This window comes from Mobula birostris, chromosome 16, assembly GCF_030028105.1.
Source record: "Mobula birostris isolate sMobBir1 chromosome 16, sMobBir1.hap1, whole genome shotgun sequence".
Lineage (NCBI taxonomy): Eukaryota > Metazoa > Chordata > Chondrichthyes > Myliobatiformes > Myliobatidae > Mobula > Mobula birostris.
The window spans coordinates 63,803,879-63,819,303 of NC_092385.1; the positions used below are offsets into that span (position 1 = coordinate 63,803,879).

The 15,425-nt window shown below is 42.5% G+C and overlaps 1 protein-coding gene across 8 annotated transcripts in view; it reads left to right on the forward strand.

The window, feature by feature from the left end:
* Positions 1-15,425, forward strand: part of LOC140211181 (voltage-dependent calcium channel subunit alpha-2/delta-2-like) — a 1,200,890-nt gene that overhangs the window by 1,135,060 nt on the left and 50,405 nt on the right. For all 8 annotated transcript variants that reach the window (XM_072280736.1, XM_072280740.1, XM_072280737.1 and 5 more), the window contains 2 exons: positions 4,054-4,101; positions 12,812-12,883. In XM_072280736.1, coding sequence (XP_072136837.1) covers positions 4,054-4,101; positions 12,812-12,883 — 120 coding nt within the window. The remainder of the gene's footprint in view (positions 1-4,053; positions 4,102-12,811; positions 12,884-15,425) is intronic.

Genomic DNA, 15,425 nt, shown 5'->3' on the forward strand with positions numbered 1-15,425 from the left:
ATGATATAAGACACAGGAACAGAATTAGACCATTCAGCCCACTGAGTCTGCTCCACCATTTCATCATGGCTGATCCATTTCTCTCTCAACCCCATTCTCCTGCCTTCTCTCCATAGCCTTTCACACCCTGACTAATCAAGAATCTGTCAACCTCTACCTTAAATGTACCTAGTGACCTGGCCTCTACAGTTGCCTGTGGCAATAAGTTCTACAAATTCACCACCTTCTGGCTAAAGAAATTCCTCCTCATCTTTGTTCGAAATGGGAGTCCCTCTATTTTGTGGCTGTGCCCTCTGGTCCTAGACTTTCCCACCAAAGGAAACATCCCCTTCATATCCACTCTATCTAGGCCTTTCAATGTCCGATAGGTTCAGAATCAGAATGTGGCATATGACATGAAATTTGTTAACTTCAATGAGATCCCCTCTCATTTTTTTTCTGAATTCCAGTGAGTACAGGCCCAGGGCTTTTAATCGATGCCCATAGTAATCCTTTCTTTCCTGGAATCATTCTCGTGAGCCTCCTCTGAACCTCTCCAAAGTCAGCACATCTTTTCTTAAATATGGGCCTAAAATTACTCCAAGTGAGGCCTAACCTCTGCTTTGTACAGCCTCAGCATTACATCGTTGCTTTTATATTCAAATCTTCTTGAAATGAATGCTGACATTGCATTTGCCTACCTCACCACTGACCCAATCTGTAAGTTAACCTTAAGGGAATCCTGCATGAGTACTCCCAAGTCCTCTTGCAGCTCTGATTTCTCAATTTTCTCCCTATTTAGAAAATAATCTACACTTCTATTCCCTCTGCCAAAGTGCATGACCATATACTTCCTGACACCATATCCCATCTGCCACATCTTTCCCCATTCTCCCAATCTGTCTAAGTCCTTCTGCAGCCTCTCTGCTTCCTCAACACTATCTGCCCCACCACCTATTTTCATAACACCTGCAAACTTGGCCACAATCCATCAATTTCATCACCCAAATGTAAAAAGAATCAGTCTCAACACAGACCCCTGTGGAACACCACTGGTCACCAGCAGCCAATCCAAAAAGGATCCTTTTATTCCCACTCTTTGCCTCCTGCCAATCAGCCAATGCTCCATCCATACTAGTATCTTTCCTGTGATACCCTGGGCTCTTATCTTGTTTAGCAGCCTCATGTGCAGCACCTTGTCAAAGGCCTTCTGAAAATCCAAGTATACAACATCTTTTATCTACCTTGCTTGTTACTTCTTCAACAAATTCCAACAGATCTGTCATGCAAGATGTTCCCTTGCAGAAACTATGCCGACTTTAGACTATTTTATTATGTGCCTCCAAATACCCTGAAACAACATCCTTAACAATAGATTCCAACATCTTCCCAACCACTGAGGTCAGGCTAACAGGCCTATATTTTCCTTTCGTTGGCCTCCCTCCCTTCTTGAAGAGTGGAGTGGCATTTACAATTTACCAGTCCTCCAGAACCATGCCAGAATCTTGATTCTTGAAAGATCATAACTAATGCCTCCACAATCTCTTCAGCTGTTTCTTTTAGAACCTTGGGCTGTAGTCCATCAGGTCCAGATGGCTTATCTAACTACAAAACATTAAGTTTCCCAAACACCTTCTTCCTAGTACTCACTTTTGCCCCCGACACTCTCGAACTTCTGGCATACTGCTAGTCTCTTCCACAGTGAAGGTTGATGGAAAATACTTATTCAATTTGTCCGCCATTTCATTATCCCCCGTTACTATCTCTCCAGCGATCCAATATCTACTCTTGCCTCTGTTTTACACGTTATATATCTGAAAAAAATATTTGGTATCATTTTTGATATTACTGGCTAGTTTACTTTTATATTTCATCTTACCCCCCCCATGATTTTTTTCAGTTGCCTTCTGTTAGTTTTTAAAAGCTTCTCAATCCTCCAACTTCCCACTAATTTTTGCTCTATTATATGCCCTTTCTTTTCCTTTTATGTTGGCTTTGGCTTCCCTTGTCAGACATGGTTGCATAATCCTGTCTTTAGAATGCATCCCCTTCTTTGGGATGTATTTATCCTGTGCTCTCTGAATTGCCCCAGAAACACCAACCATCCTGCTCTGCCATCATCCCTACTCTTGTTCCCTTCCAATCAACTTTGGCCAGCTCCTCTCTCATGCCTCTGTGATTCCCTTTACTCCACTGTGATACTGATATGTCTGACTTTAGCTCCTCTCTGTCAAATTGCAGGAAAAGTCTACCATATTATGCTCAGTCTTTCCTTCGGGTTCCTTTATCTTAAGCTCCCAAATCATATCTGGTTCATTACACAACACCCAGTCCACAATTGCTGATCCTCTAGTAGGCGCAACCAGAAGCTGCTCCAAAAAGCCTGATTTCCCAGAACTATCTGCATATTGAAATCCCCCAGACTAATGTAACATTGTTTTTCTTTGGCATGCTTTTTCTATCTCCCACTGTAATTTTTAGACCACATCCTGGCTACTGTCCAGAGGCCTATTAGCAGCCTTCATCAGGGTCCTCCTACCCTTGCAGTAAGAAGAATGGCACACAAGATATTCTGCAGAAGCTGGAAATTCAGAGCAACACACAAAATGCTGGAGGAACTCAGTAAATCAGGTAGCATCTAGGCAGTGGAATAAACAGTCAATGTTTTAGACCTAATAAATGGCTCTGGCCCACAATGTCAGTTGTTTATTCCCGTCCATAAATGCTGCCTGACCTGCTGAGTTCCTCCAGTATTTTGTGTGTTGCTCTCACAAATGTATACTGCATTAGTGATGGTCATAGATAGCTGTGTGTGTGTGTGTGTGTGTGTGTGTGTGTGTGTGTGTGTGTGTGTGTGTAAGTGTGTGTGTGAATGAGTGTAAGTGTGTATGTGAACATGTGAGACAGTGTGTGTGTGTGTGTGTGTGTGTGTGTACTTGGTCATCCTTGTACTGACACTCTCCCCTATCTTGCCATATATCTGTGACAATTTAATGCTGAAACGATTTCCTCTTCAATTGAATGCCATCTTCAGTTAATGGTGATCCTGGTACGGACATCCCCCATTCTTTTAATGCTTCTTACTTTCTTTAAACCTAGAGATGCCTCTCCCCATTGGGCAGTGTGGCCTAGAGTTTACATGGCACCTTTGGGGGCACTATAAATGGGAGGTGCATAGAGGTTTGGTTGAGGGCGTACCACTGCAAAATTTTACAGCCAGGAAAAGATGCAGTAACAACAGAACAGTCCTGGTGTGTGTAAAAGTATTTTCTTTAAACAGGCCCACGCATTTTTATCTGATGTGGGAGGAGGGCCTGGCAAAGTTGTGAGGGCGAAGTTGTAGGGGCTGAGTATCAATGGTGAAGGGCAACAGGGATCTAAGAGCGGGTTTGGGATGGTGGAGGGTGAAGGGGTTGTCAGGTTGTGGTGTTGGAGGTCACTATAAGCTGATGGGGGAGTCTGGATGGATTGGTGAGACCAGGATCAGGTTCAGTCAGGCCTGGAGATTGGTAGAAAGATTGTGGTAGAGATAGTGAAGGTTAGTGTTTAGCTTTAGTTGGGAGTGCTGTTTGAGGGCTATGGTTGGGGGTGTTCAGGGAGATGAGAGAAGGAGTAAATGAGATGGAGAGATGCAGTGACAAATAAATATTCTTCTTAAAGACCTACCTGAGATAGGTTAGTAGGCAGGTAATGAGCTAATCAGGTATGGGCTCCTCTGCAATTGTTCAGTGAATGCCTGGAATACACAATTTGTAATTAATCAATGACTTTACTTTGCAGTATTGTTATTGAAATTGATTGTGCAGTGTGCAAAAACATACAGCTAGAGTCCAGTTTCTGAGTCTGAATGGCAAGTTAGCTTCCTTCTGCCTCCCTATTGTCATTTCACTTTTCACAGTTCTTGTTGCAGGACCTACATCGTGGGGCTTTGCCTCCATTTTGGTGCGATTTGCTAACATATGGTGGTGAACCTGGTAGTGACAGTCACCACAGTGACACAGTAATGGGGGTGGGGGGTCACCTAAACACCACCAGAGCCACACACTGACTTCCTTTTCTCTTTACTTTGCACAGTGCATGCCATCATCTGACTGTGAGATGGACTGCGATGTGAACAGTGAGGTGGGTATAAGGGAAGTTCTGCTTCAAAATTGTTCGTGCAGCAATTATAACCTGAAATATGTGAGGTAGTATACAGGTAGCAATGTTCTGGCTGAACTTAGGTCATGTAGACTTAGCTGGCAGTATGTGAAGGAGGTAAACAGGTCAATGTCATCTTCACCTTCCTGTTCAATGTCAGCCAAGTTGCCACATGGTTCCAATTGATCATGTTGTTGGGGTTCAGGAAAGGAGGAGTATGCTCCTGACTATTATCCAACAATTTACAGCGGGAGCGGGTTTTATGCGTGAACATTTTGCCTGTCTGTTATCTCTGTATCAAGTATTATTAGAATAGAATAGCATTCTCTTCCATGACCTCTCAGTTTGGGGCAGCATGGTAGCCGGGCAGTTAGCGTAATGCTCCTACAGCACCAGTTGTAAGATCAGGGTTCAATTTCCATTGCTACTTGTCGGGTGTTTGTATATTGTGTCTGTGTGTTGCGGGATTCCTCCAGAAGCTCTGGTTTTCTCCCACATTCCAAAGAGGTATAGCTAGGCTTAGTGATTTGTGGCATGCTATGTTGGCGCCAGAAGTGTGGTGACACGCTGCCCAGTACAATCCTCGCTGATTTGATTTTATGAAAATTATGCATTTCACTCTATGTTTCAATGTACTGTATATGTGATAAATAAAGCTGATCTTTAGTCTTTAATCTCTGTCTATTTAACTGGTGAGAATTACCTTTGACTGGTTCCATTTGGCCTAAACTATGTTAACCACAGAACCTTTAACAATGCTGCACTGTCACCTTTGTATTTCTTCCGGAATCCGTCTATCCTGGTCTTTGGTGACATTGAACATAGAACATGGCACAATATAGGCCTTTTGCCCCACAATGTTGGGCCAACCTTTTAACCAACTCTAAGGCCAATCTAACTCCTTCCATACTATATAGACCTTCATTTTTCTATCATCCATGTGCCTGTCTAAGAATTCTTAAATGCCCCTAATATATCTGCCTCTACCATTACCCCTGGCAAGGAGTTGGATGTATTCAGCGCTTTCTTTGTACTTAATTCCAATCACCTTAAATTTATAACCCCACATATTAGCCAATTCTTCCCTGGAAAAAGTCTCTGGATTTCCGCTCAATCTATGCCTCCTATCATTTAGTACACCTCTATCAAGTCACCTCTCATCCTCCATCGCTCCAAAGAAAAAAGTCCTTGCTCACTCAAACTATCCTTATAAGACATGTTCTCTAATCCAGGAAGCATCCTGGTAAATCTCCTCTGCATGGCAACTTTAAGGGATCCATGGACATGAACCCCAAGATCCCTCTATTCTTCCACACTGCTAAAGAGATCTTCTGGTAATACAGATTCAAGGTAGCAAACCCAGCTTAACCAGGTGATCCCTCCACTTTCTGATTTGACATGCAGCTTCACTAATATCTACAGGACTGTGCTGCGAAAGTCTTAGGTGCATATATATATAACTAGAGATCTTAGAAAGGATGGGCTGAAACTGGAGAAGGTTCAAAGGAGGTTCACAAAAATGATTCCAGGATTGAATGGCTTCTCTTATGAAGAGTGTTTGATGGCTCTGGGCTGTATTCACTGGAATTCAGAAGAATGATGGGTGACTCATTGTAACCTATCAAATAGTGAAAGGCCTTGATAGAGTGGATGGGGAGAGGAAGTTGTCATGATCTTTCAAGAATCACTTGATTCTGGCATGGTTCCGGAGGACTGAAAAATTGCAAATGTCACTCAACTCATGAAGAAGGGAAGAAGGCAAAAGAAAGGAAATTATAGGCCAGTGATGAAATTGGTCCCTTAGAGAATCAGAGTGGACGGCTATGTGCGGAGCCGAAAGAGATGGGGGAGATTTTGAACAATTTCTTTTCTTTGGTATTCACAAGGAAAAGGATATCGAATTGTGTAAGGTAAAGAAAACAAGAAGGGTAGTTATGGAAAGTATGACGATTAAAGAAGAGGAAGTACTGGCCCTTTTAAGGAATATAAAAGTGGGTAAGTCTCCGGGTCCAGACAAGATATTCCCTAGGACCTTGAGGGAAGTTAGTGTGGAAATAGCAGGGGCTCTGTCAGAAATATTTCAAATGTCATTAGAAACGGAGATGGTGCTGGAGGATTGGCGTATTGCTCATGTGGTTCCATTGTTTAAAAAGGGTTCTAAGAGTAAACCTAGCAATTATCGGCCTGTGAGTTTGACGTCAGTGGCGGGTAATGTGAGGGGATCCAGGAGTGCCCCTATTAACTGTTTGAAGAGAGACAGAGAGAGACATTCTCTCTGTCCTTTCCAAACAAACCATCAATGATAAAGTTGGACTGACATGGGAGTTAACTTTGGAGTTTTACTTTGGAGATAAAAACTGAGCAGCTCGAACGTTGCTATGGTGACCAACAGGACGTTATTGATATTACTTCCAAGGACTTGTTGCCTGCTTGCATTCCTTTACAGACAAAGGAAGGAGGGACTCTTTGAATGACAGGTGACGCTCAGCCTGGTGAAATAAATGGGAGGTCAGATGATACAGACCTCAGACACATGATCTGGACACTGAATGAGCATTGCTGTGCCCGCAGAGAAAGTGGGTTTTGGAGGATCGATCAGGCGGATTGATCCAAATTGCTATTACAGTGAAGGAGAAGGGGTTGACTGGTGGGGGGTTGTCTGTATGTCCACCCTTGCCGGGGTGATAGCTCCACCACAGGAAAACCGGTCCCCCTGGTTAAAGTCACAGTCGGTGACTTGTAAAGGATTTCGGAGGATGACGAGAAGATCAACGGCATCAGCTCACCTGAAGACTCAACTCACTCTCTCTCTCTCTCTCTCCATCACTACTCAACTAAATACCACGAACTGAACTGAACTTTACTCAACATTGTAAGACTGTATCTTTTTACCCCTAGACGTAAAGAAGCTTGGTTTTCATACATATTTACTCCACACTTACTTTTATATATAATCATTGCTAACCTGTGTGATTTATTTACATTGATATTACTGTATTGCGTAGTTACTAATAAATATTAGTAGCTTATAGCAATACTGGACTCCAAAGTGGTTTCTATTTCTGCTGGTTTCTTAATCCCCGTCACGGGGTACGTGACAGTAAATTGATGGGAAGTATTCTTAGAGATGGTATATATAATTATCTGGATAGACAGGGTCTAATTAGGAACAGTCAACATGGATTTGTGCATGGAAGGTCATGTTTGACAAATCTGATTGAATTTTTTGATGAGGTTACTAGGAAAGTTGACAAGGGTAAAGCGGTGGATGTTGTCTATATGGACTTCAGTAAGGCCTTTGACAAGGTTCCACACGGAAGGTTAGTTAGGAAGGTTCAATCGTTAGGCATTAATATATCGAAGTAGTAAAATGGATTCAGCAGTGGCTGGATGGGAGATGCCAGAGAGTAGTGGTGGATAACTGTGTGTCAGATTGGAGGACGGTGTGTAGCGGTGTGCCTCAGGGATCTGTACTGGGTCCAATGTTGTTTGTCATATATATTAATAATCTGGATGATGGGGTGGTAAATTGGATTAGTAAGTATGCAGATGATACTAAGATAGGTGGTGTTGTAGATAATGAAGTAGGTTTTCAAAGCTTGCAGAGAGATTTAGGCCAGTTAGAAGAGTGGGCTGAAAGATGGCAGATGGAGTTTAATACTGAAAAATGTGAGATGCTACATTTTGGTAGGACTAATCAAAATAGGACATACATGGTAAATGGTAGGGCGTTGAAGAATGCTGTAGAACAGAGGGATCTAGGAATAATGGTGCATAGTTCCCTGGAGGTGGAATCTCATGTGGATAGGGTGGTGAAGAAAGCTTTTGGTATGCTGGCCTTTATTAATTAGAGCATTGAGTATAGGAGTTGGGATGTAATGTTGAAATTGTATAAACATAGAAACATAGAAACATAGAAAATAGGTGCAGGAGTAGGCCATTCAGCCCTTCGAGCCTGCACCGCCATTTATTATGATCATGGCTGATCATCCAGCTCAGAACCCTGCACCAGCCTTCCCTCCATACCCTCTGATCCCCCTAGCCACAAGGGCCATATCTAACTCCCTCTTAAATATAGCCAATGAACTGGCCTCAACAGGTATAAGGCATTGGTAAGGCCAAATCTGGAGTATTGTGTACAGTTCTGGTCACTGAATTATAGGAAAGATGTCAATAAAATTGAGAGAGTATAGAGGAGATTTACTAAAATGTTGCCTGGGTTTCATCTCCTAAGTTACAGAGAAAGGTTGAACAAGTTAGATCTTTATTCTTTGGCGTGTAGAAGGTTGAGGGGGGACTTGATAGAGGTGTTTAAAATTATGAGGGGGATTGATAGAGTTGACGTGGATAGGCTTTTCCATTGAGAATGGGGGAGATTCAAACAAGAGGACATGAGTTGAGAGTTAAAGGACAAAAGTTTAGGGGTAACATGAGAGGGAACTTCTTTACTCAGAGAGTGGTAGCTGTGTGGAATGAGCTTCCAGCAGAAGTGGTTGAGGCAGGTTCGATGTTGTCGTTTAAAGTTAAATTGGATAGATATATGGACAGGAAGGGAATGGAGGGTTATGGACCGAGTGCAGGTCGGTGGGATTAGGTGAGAGTAGGAGTTCGGCACGGACTAGAAGGGCCGAGATGGCCTGTTTCTGTGCTGTAATTGTTATATGGTTATATAGTTAGCCTAACCTCAGTGGTTGGGACAGTGTTGGAGTCCATTATTAAGGATGAGGTTTCAGGGTACTTAGAGTCTAATATTAAAATAAATCCAAGTCAGCACAGTTTCTATAAGGGGAAATCTTGCCTAACAAATCAGTTAAGAGTTCCTCGAGGAAGTAACAAGCAGGGAGGACAAAGGAGAGAGAGTGGATGTCATTTACTTGGATTTTCAGCAGGCGTTTGATAAGGTGCCACACATGAGGCTGCTTAATAAGATAAAATCCCATGGTGTTACAGGAAAGGTACTGGCAGGAGGCAGTGAGCGGGAATAAAAGGGGCCTTTTCTGGTTGGCAGCTAGTGACTAGCAGTGTTCCTCAGGGGTCAGTATAGTGACCTCTACTTTTCACATTGTCAGTGATTTAGATAATGGAATTGATGAGATGCATGGAGGGGTAGGTAGTGATGAGGAACCAATGTGATTGCAGCAGGACTTAGACAAATTGGAAGAATGGGCAAAAAAGTGGCAGATGGAATACAGTGTTGGGAAATGTATGATAATGCATTTTGGTAAAAGGAACAATAGTGCGGATTATCGTCTAAATGGGGAGAAGGTTCAGACATCAGAGGTGCAAAGGGACTTGGGAGTCTTCGTGCAAGACTCTCAGAAGATTAATTTACATGGTCCACTCTTCTCTCTTACCAGATTCCTTCTTCTTCAACTTCTCACCTCCCAGTTTCTCACTTCAGCCTCTTTCCCCCACCCACCCATCTTCTCCCCTTTCTCACCTGGTTTCACCTATCAACTGCCAGCTTGTACCTCTCCACTTCCCCCCACCTTCTTATTCTGGCTTCTTCTCCCATCCTTTCCAGACATGGTGAAGCATTTCGGCCCAAAACAATGACTGTTTATTCCTCTCCTTAGATACTGGTAAAGAGGGCAAATGCAATGTTGGGGTTTATTTCAAAGGGAATAGAATATAAAAACTAGGAGATATTGCTGAAGCTTTATAAGATACTAGTCAGGCTGCACTTGATGTATTGTCAACAGTTTTGGGCTCCATATCTCAGAACAGATGTGTTGTCATTGGAGAGAATCCAGAGGAGATTCACAATTATGATTCCAGGAATGAAGGGGTTAACATATGAGGAGCATTTTGCAGCTTTAGGCCTGTACTCACTGGAATTTAGAAGAATGCGTGGGGATCTCATTGAAACGCACTGAATGTTGAAAGGACTAGATAGGGTGGATGTGGAGAGGATGGTTCCCCTGGTCAGGGTGTCAGGCAGCATCCATCACAACAGGTCAGATTTCCCAGTGCCCAACCATTTTTAATTCTACTTCCCATTCCGACTCCAACAGGTCGGACCATGGCCTCCTCTATTGTCACAATAAGGCCACTATCAGATTGGAGGAGCAACTCCTGATATTCCTCCAACCTGACACAATGATCATTGATTTTTTTAACTTCACTCCCTCCCTTCCCCATTCTGGCTCCTCTCTTACACCTTCTCCTCACCTGCCTTTCACATCTCTCCGCTACCCTGCTCCTCCCCTTTCTCCCATGGTCCGCTCTTCTCTCTTACCAGATTCCTTCTTCTTCAACTTCTCACCTCCCAGTTTCTCACTTCAGCCTCTTTCCCCCACCCACCCATCTTCTCCCCTTTCTCACCTGGTTTCACCTATCAACTGCCAGCTTGTACCTCTCCACTTCCCCCCACCTTCTTATTCTGGCTTCTTCTCCCATCCTTTCCAGACATGGTGAAGCATTTCGGCCCAAAACAATGACTGTTTATTCCTCTCCTTAGATACTGCCCGACCTGCTGAGTTCTTCCAGCATCTTGTGTGTGTCAATCAAATTTCAGTTCCTAATACTCCAGAGTTACACAGCACAGAAAAAGGCTTCTCAATACACTGTGCCCATGCCAGCCATCAAGTATTCATCCAGTAATCTCATTTTGCAACAGTTGATTGTTGCCTACTATACCTTGCTGATCCATGTGCTCCTCCAGATATTTTATAAACGTTGCTTGATAACTGCCTCTCCACCCATCCATGGGAAGTGCCTTGGGCTATTTTATCAGATTAAACATCCAGTATAGTTTATAATTTTGTTACCAGTTCCATTTTAGCTCAGTATTTTACAATTTTTTTTTATGCACAATGCCTTCAGCTATAGGACTTCCATTCCCTCCACCTGAGGAGAAACAGCATTGGGTTATCCTGGATAGACAATATAAATGCCCACTCCATCTTCTTGCTTCATCACAAGACCCCTGATTGCTGACCTGTCCTGATCTTGATTAGCCAGAACTGACCAAAGTATCAATGGACTCAATCAGTCGGTATCTTTGGAAAGCCCCTCCATACTGTTCTTATGTGCCCGTACTCCATTTCCTTTTGTCTCCACTTGCTTTCCAGACATACATGGTTGCTCTGTGGCATGAGGGTCCCCAGGTGGAGGGTTTCCTGCATGGGTGACCATTCTCTGTGCATTGGGGATCTGTATTGGAGACTGTTTCATGGAGTAATCACATGAAATGATTCCGGGAATGAGAGGGTTAAAATATGAGGTACTTTTGTCTGCTCTTGGACTGTATTCCTTGGAGTTTAGAAGAATGAGGGGAGACCTCATAGAAACATTTCAAATGTTGAAAGGCATTTTCCCATGATGGGGGAGTCTAGTACGAGAGGGCAGGATGTAAGGATTGAAGGGTGCCCATTCAGAACAGAAATGCGAAGAAATTCTTTTAGTCAAAGGGTGGTGAACCTATGGAATTTGTTGCCACGGGCAGCAGTGGAGGCCAAGTTATTGGGTGTATTTAAGGCAGAGATTGATAGGTATCTGAGTAGCCAGGGCATCAAAGGTTATGGTGAGAAGGCCGGGGAGTGGGACTAAATGGGAGAATGGATCAGCTCATGATAAAATGGCGGAGCAAACTCGATGGGCCGAACAGCCGACTTCTGCTCCTTTGTCTTATGGTCTTATGGAAATGGCTTTTTAAGGAGGTTCACAAGCCCTGTGAAATTCTCCCATATCTGCACAGTTCTCTGTTTCATTACTTGAAGAGGCAGCTTCTAAGATTGTGACTATACTTTAGCCCAATCTTCATATTCCTTATATACCAGATGCAGAGTGAATTGGGTGGGGTGGTGTGGCAGGTACATTAACTGGACCTTTTGTAGGCAGACATTGAAGGCACTGACGGGCTATCAATTGGGTCTGTCCTTCTGAACAGCCTGCTCATCTTCTCTAGATTAGATTAGATTCAACTTTATTGTCATTATGCCAAGTACAGATACAAAGCCAATGAAATGCATTTAGCATCTGACCAGAAATGCAAAGAATAGTGTTACTTACAAAATAACTGCGAATAAAAAAAGTGCTACAGCACACAGTACAGTTGTGAACTGTGGTTCAGGTGGTTCTCCTGTGCTAGCTGTGGCCTTAAAACAGATGGTGGGAACACAGTTTGCTGGTACTCATTATCTCTGCCGATAGGTGGTTGAGAAGGACAACCCTGACTTCCCTTCAGTGTATGAACCTGAAGCAACAAGTAACAAGATGAGTATCTTAGGCCCTCAATATAGTGAAAAGGGTGTCCAGATGTTTCTGGAGCAAGGAAGGAGTTAAATCACTTTTGAAGTTGCCAATACTGTATATGCCATTGGTCATTAATAACGGCAATTAATAATTATATCTGATTGAAGGCCCTGTTTTCATGGCAGCTTATTAATTTATTTATTTTTGTTTGCTTATTTGCATGATTTGTTTCCTTTTGCACATTAATTTCTCAGTCTGTGTGTGTAGATTTTCATGAGTTCTATTGTATTGCTGTGTTCTACTGTAAATATCTTCAAAAAAACGAATCTCAGGGTTTTATATGGTGACATATATGAAGATTGATAATAAATTTACTTTGAACTTTGACCTTCTTTGGCTGAAAATTTAATGAAGGTAAATCTAAAGCAATTGTTAGCCAATTAGTGAACTGATTGACAAGTGTCTGATCTCACTACTTTCAATTATTGATTTTCAGGATCTGTTGTGTGTGCTGATTGATGATGGAGGTTTCCTGATCATGTCCAACCAACCGGAACATTGGAGTCAGGTAATAAAACATTGCAGTCGACTGTGCTCCTTGGCTGGATGCTCACGTTGAATCTACAGCCAGTAATTGTATTAATGTACTGCATGTCCTTTGTTAAAATGCAGTCTTACTACTACTGAAAGCAGTACAGTCAACACTGGCATAATACAGGTACAGATTACAGTAGTCTTGCACAAATTACAGTTGTTCTACTGGTTATATATAAGTAATGCATTAAAGCTCACACCCCTGTCTGAGATACAAGTTTTTTTCTGAATGTCACAGGTTAATTACTAGCACATTCACTTGAGCTATAAATATGCATACCCATACAAAATGTGAAATCAGAAATCAGAAACTTTCAACTCTGGCATTGCCCAGCAATAGGTTGTTTTTTAATTCTTAAAGAGGTATCTCCATAACCAATTAACCCACTATGGTCTACATGTATAACAAGTCAGGTTCTGTGTTTTGTAAACACCAGCGACATATGATGTGGTTTGGAACTTGTCATGCAGTGTGTGTATCTAGACCTGTAACTGCCTATCTACAGACTTCTACTTCAAAGTTCCAGTAAGTGCTTAGAATAATCCAATGTGAACACCTCTGGTCTGTTCTATTAGAAGTATTTATTCTCCTTCAATTTTATTGGAACTAAAGAATCTCTGAACTAATGTGTAAAAACATATAGGATAGAAAAGAGTTTGGGATTCTGGTGGGATTTCTGTGTAGACCTGTGGGCATGCTGGAAAAATGGCAGATGGAGTTTAATACAGACAAGTGTGAGGTATTGCACGTTGGAAGGACAAACCAAGGTAGAACATACAGGGTTAATGGTAAGACACTGAGGAGTGCAGTAGAACAGAGGGATCTGGGAATACAGATACAAAATTCCCTAAAAGTGGCGTCACAGGTAGTTAGGGTCGTAAAGAGAGCTTTTGGTACATTGGCCTTTATTAATCAAAGTATTGAGTATAAGAGCTGGAATGTTATGATGAGGTTGCATAAGGCATTGGTGAGGCCGAATCTGGAGTATTGTCTTCAGTTTTGGTCACCAAATTACAGGAAGGATATAAATAAGGTTGAAAGAGTGCAGAGAAGGTTTACAAGGATGTTGCCGGGACTTGAGAAACTCAGTTACAGAGAAAGGTTGAATAGGTTAGGGCTTTATACCCTGGAGCGTAGAAGAATGAGGGGAGATTTGATAGAGGTATATAAAATTATGATGGGTATAGATAGAGTGAATGCAAGCAGGCTTTTTCCACTGAGGCAAGGGGAGAAAAAAACCAGAGGACATGGGTTAAGGGTGAGGGGGGAAAAGTTTAAAGGGAACATTAGTGGGGGCTTCTTCACACAGAGAGTGGTGGGAGTATGGAATGAGCTGCCAGACGAGGTGGTAAATGCGGGTTCTTTTTTAATGTTTAAGAATAAATTGGACAGATACATGGATGGGAGGTGTATGGAGGGATATGGTCTGTGTGCAGGTCAGTGGGACTAGGCAGAAAATGGTTCGGCACAGCCAAGAAGGGCCAAAAGGCCTGTTTCTGTGCTGTAGTTTTTCTATGGTTTCTATGTTATTGAATGCAAAGTAAAGAAATCTACAAACTTTAAGTACAGATCTTTTTAATGGTTAGATTATAAACCACTTCCTGAAAAGTGTTATGATTTCCTACTCTGCATAAAATAATGAAAATGCAGATTTCAAAACACAACATTGTAATTATCACGAGTTAGATAAGTGATAACATTTGTGATAGAAGATATCGACATGTCACACTTGTACACATAAAACTGGATATGCACAATGTTATTAAACAATGACCAAGACATTGTGCACATGGATGGGTTCTTCCTTACCAAAGGAACCATGTCCAACCAAGTCCATAGCCATGAAGCCTGACACTAGGATCCTTCTGCAGGCAGGTCCCATTTAAGATGTTTACTCCCTATCCCATGCTTTGACTTAAAATGCCGATGACCATGGGAAGAAGCTGTGGTTGAACCTGGCATGTGGATCATTGTGGCTGCTGTTCCTCATGTTTGATGGCAGCAATGAGAAGAGGGCATAGCCCGAAGGTGGGGGCTCCACCTTCCTTGATGATAGATGTTGCTTTTTTGTGGCAGCACTCCTTGTATTTGAGCTCAGTGGTGGGTAAGGAAGGATGTCACCATCTTGAAGTGTCACCTCTTGTAGATGTCCACAGTGGGTGGGAGAGCTGTACCTGTATATGGAACTGGAAGAGTCCACCACTCTCTGTATCTCTTGCACTGGAGTCTCCATAGCAAGCTATGATGCAATCAGTCAGAAAGCCCTCCACTGTGCAGTTGTCTATGTCTATCAGGATCTTCAGTGATATGCCAAATCAACTTAAACATCTAGCAAAGTAGAGATGCTGGTGTGTTTCCTTTGTACTTGCATCTAGGTGCTGGACTAGGTGAACCTAACATAAGTGCTGGAAAAGTTACTGGAGGTGATTCGGAGAGGCAGGTTTTGTAGTTGGTAACAACTGATTAGGGATAGTTAACAAGTTTTTTCATGAGAAAATGGAGGTCATGTCTCACA